Below are 3,766 nucleotides of genomic sequence, written 5' to 3' on the forward strand. Positions count from 1 at the left end.
TCCCGAACAACTCGCACACCAAAGAGCCCCCGGGGGCCCCCGGGGGGCCCCCCGGGGGGCCCCGGGGGGCCCCCGGAAGCCGAAACACACGCAGACCACCGTCCGCGCTCCCTGTGGCGCAGTACATCTCTGAGCAGCAGCAGCAGCAGCAGCAGCCGCAGCAGCAGCAGCAGCAAAAGCATATCTTTCAAGTTTGTTTGAGATGAATGGTAATGTTCAATTAATAGACACAGCTAAAGGAAAATACTTCAAAAGTATTTCGCGTTACGAGGAAATTTTTAAATTTATTAACTTGTTGTCCTTCATCAAATGAGCACCACCTGCTGCTGCTGCTGCTGCTGCTGCTGTGCTTGGTGCTGCAGCAAGCAGCAGCAGCAGCTCGCGCCGTGCAGGGCCCCAGTGGGCTCTTCGTGGCTGGCGTCGCCGCGGGCTGCCTGCGCCCGGCAGAGCCTAGGGTTTAGGGTTTAGGGTTTACGGCTTAGGGTTTAGGGTTTAGGGTTTATGTTGCAGGCAGCCTCTCAAGAACACCATCCACAGTTTAGTCCTCAGTGTATAATGTCTAGTGCTCAGTGCCCTATCTCCCCTGTTCCTTGTTCCGTTAAGGGTTTAGGGTTTAGGGTTTAGGGTTTAGGGTTTAGGGTTTGGCGGACTGGAGGGGTGGAGGTCGAGGCAAAGAATGGAGCGGTCGTGGCCATTCGGCAGCACTTCAGCAGCAGCAAAACCTTTGCGGAGTTTGTGGGGTTTGCGAGCAGCAAGCAGCGGCCTGCACACTGCTTCGCGCGGCAGCGCTGCTGCTGCTGCTGCTGCTGCTGCTGCGGTGGACCCAGAGGAGGAAGGCCGCGAGCCAGGGGGGCCCCCTGTCTTTGCTGCAGACGCACTGCTGCGCCTGGGGGGCCCCTTTGGGGGCCCCCCTCCTGTGGCCCCTTGGGAAGTCCGTCGCATTGCAAATGCTGCTGCTGCTGCTGCTGTTGCTGCTGCTGCTGCTGCTGTTGCTGCTGTGCTTGCTTTCACAGCCTAGGTTTGATCCAGCCGTGGGACTTCCTGCTGCTTCTTCGGCTAGAAGCTGCGGTTGCTGCTGCTGTTGTTGCTGCTGCCAGGAAGTTTTGTCTTCCTGCGAAGAGCCTGAGGTTAGTGCTGCTGCTGCTGCTGCTGCTTCGGGTTTTGAATAAAAGCTAAGGTGTACATACACCTCAGCTGCTGCAGTGCAGCAGCGCACTCTTCCCTATTATCAGCTGCAAAAGAAGCAGCACCTGCTGCTGCAGTTGCTGCTGCTCTGCTGCTCTTGTACCTGCAATTATGGTTGCTTCCGCAGCACCTGCTGCTGCATATGCTGCTGCATATGCTGCTGTCTAGTCGCTGCTGCTGCTGGCGCTGTTGCTGCTGCCGTCTCCGCACTTGCTGTGGCTGCGCTGCAACTACCGCCGCTGCTGCAGCCAGCGCTGCTACTACTGCTGCTGCTGCTGCTTCAGCTTCTGCTGCTGCTGCTGCTGGTCTCGCTGCAGCTAGTGCTGCTGCTGGTCTCGCTGCAGCTAGTGCTGCTGCTGCTGCTACTGCTGGTCCCGCTGCGGCAGCAACCCCAAGAAGGGGCCTGTCTTGGCTGTCTCCAATTCAAAGGAGGGGCGGAGACAAAGAGGAGAAATGGATAAAAGGAGACAGGCAAATAAAAGGGAAAAAGACAAAAAAAATAAAATTAAATGAACTAAAATAGCAGCATTTGGGGCCCCTGGACAAAGCAAAGGAGACAGACAAAAGGGGGGCCCTTCGGTAAAGAAATGGAGACAAAAGAAGCAAAAAAAGGGACAGAAAAGAGACAGAAAGAAATAAAAGTGAAGACACTGCAGCAGCGCGGTGGCTTGCTGCTCGTGCTGCAGCAGCTGCGGTGTCTGTACACTCCACGGTCTCCACTGGCAGCAAATCAAGGCGACACATCAGCAGCAAAAGCAGAGAGCTTCGAGACAAGGACCAAGACGAACACGGGCCGAAAGCAGCAGCAGCAGCAGCAGCAGCAGCAGCAGCAGCAGCAGCACGCGGGCGAGACGAAGAAGGCCAGCTGCTGCAGTTGTTGCTGCTGTTGCTGTTGAAATAAAACACACACACTGGAAGCTGCCAGCTTCTAGTTTCTGCTTCTGAGGCTCTCAATCTTTGGGGCCCCCGGGGGCCCTTTCATTGAAGCAGCAGCAGCTGCTGCTGCTGCTGCTGCACCGCTGCCGTCACACGAGCTGGGCAGCACGTCCGCTGCATTTGCTGCTGGTGGCGTTGACGCAGCAGCAAGCGATCGCAGACAATGTCAAGGAGACACTTGGCTTAAGAGTAGACTGGCAGAGACAAGGGCTGGCCTGGACTCGAGCTGCCCTTTGATGCACATTCTGCTGCTGTTCTGCTGCTGCAGCAGCAGCAGCAGCAGCGGCTGCCGCTGCTGCAGCAGAGCCGCTGTCACAGCACCGCCGCAGCAACAGGTGTTTCGTTTCCCTTTTGTTTTTCTAATTAATTTCTTTTTTGGATGTATTTGCTTCCCTTCCCTCCCGAGCTGAGCCTGTGCCGCGCAGCGCAGCAGCAGCAGCAGCAGCAGCAGCAGAGCGGGGCCCCCTATAGCGCCTCTTAGCCTTTTTCGGACTTCAGTCGTTTGATTTGTAGCCTCATTTTTCTAGCAGCAGCAACTGAGACACGCAGCAGCACCAAGACAGCAGCGGCAGCAGCGGCGTCACAGCCTCGGGGACAGGCGCAGCAGCAGCAGCAGCAGCAGCGGCTGCCGCTGGAGCAACCAGCGGCTGCCGCTGGAGCAACCGGAGCAGCAGAAGCAGCTGCAGCGCCCGTAGCGCGGCAGCAACTGTAGCAGCCAAAGCAGCTACTGCAGAAACAGAAGCAGCAGCAGCAGCAGCAGCAGCTGGTGTCGCCCACTGCCCCCTCATGGGTCTCAGGCTGCTGCAGCACCATGCCACTGGCGCACCTTCTGGGCGAGAGCTTCGTGCGCCCTCTCTCCGAGCAGCTGCTGCTGCAGCAGCAGCAGCTGCTGCTGGAGGAGGAGTGCGAACGGCGCGCCCGTGAGCAGCCCAAGGTTGACAGCTTGCACCTCCCGCAGCAGCTGCAGCAGCGGTTGCTGCAGCAGCAGCTGCTGCAGCAGCAACAGCTGCTGCAGCAGCAGCTGGACAGTCTCGAACGCGATCGCGAGGTGGTCTATGAGCACCAGCACGCCGTCCACGAGCTGCAGCGGCAGCAGCAGGAAGAGCTGCTGCTGCGCCACCGTGACCTGCAGCAGCTGCAGCAGCAGCAGCTGCTGCAGCAACAGCAGCAGCAGCTGCTGCAGCAGCAGCTCTTGCAGCAGCAGCAGCAGCAAGATGGCTCGCCACGAGCAGCAGTTCGGTGGCGCTCAGTGGACCTGGCAGCAGACTTGGGAGTTCCTCCTGCTGTCATCATAGCCACCCCAGCTTCTCTGCGGCGTAGACAACCCGCAGTGCTAAGCAGCAGCAGCAGCAGCAGCAACAGCAGCAGCAGCGGCGTGGAATATGTGGGTCGATCTGTACGAAGTGAAGCTGCTCCCTCGTCCGCGTTCGCGCAGCACGTACAGGAAGCAGCAGATCCCGCAGCAGCAGCAGCAGGCGCGCCTGCAGCAGCAGCAGCTGCGGGCCCGTTCAGCCTGCATGCTCATCAGCAGCAGCAGCAGCAGCAGCAAGAGCACCTGGGTCTGCTGCCGCCGCCCTTCCCAGCAGCGAGCGTGTCGCGGCTGCGCGGCGGCGCCACAACAGCAGCAGCAGCAGCAGCCGCGCCC

The 3,766-nt window shown here is 59.4% G+C and overlaps 1 protein-coding gene across 1 annotated transcript; it reads right to left on the minus strand.

Annotated features, from left to right (window-relative positions):
• Positions 1-19: 19 nt before the first annotated feature.
• Positions 20-942, minus strand: ETH_00030505 (WD domain, G-beta repeat-containing protein, putative; the record flags this gene model as incomplete). Its single annotated transcript, XM_013378952.1, has 2 exons — positions 20-129; positions 651-942. Coding segments are annotated over 2 exons (402 nt in total), but the record flags the coding sequence as incomplete, so codon positions are not given.
• Positions 943-3,766: the final 2,824 nt, after the last annotated feature.

The sequence above is a fragment of the Eimeria tenella genome, genomic scaffold (assembly GCF_000499545.2).
Source record: "Eimeria tenella Houghton genomic scaffold, Eth_scaff1217, whole genome shotgun sequence".
Classification (NCBI taxonomy): domain Eukaryota; phylum Apicomplexa; class Conoidasida; order Eucoccidiorida; family Eimeriidae; genus Eimeria; species Eimeria tenella.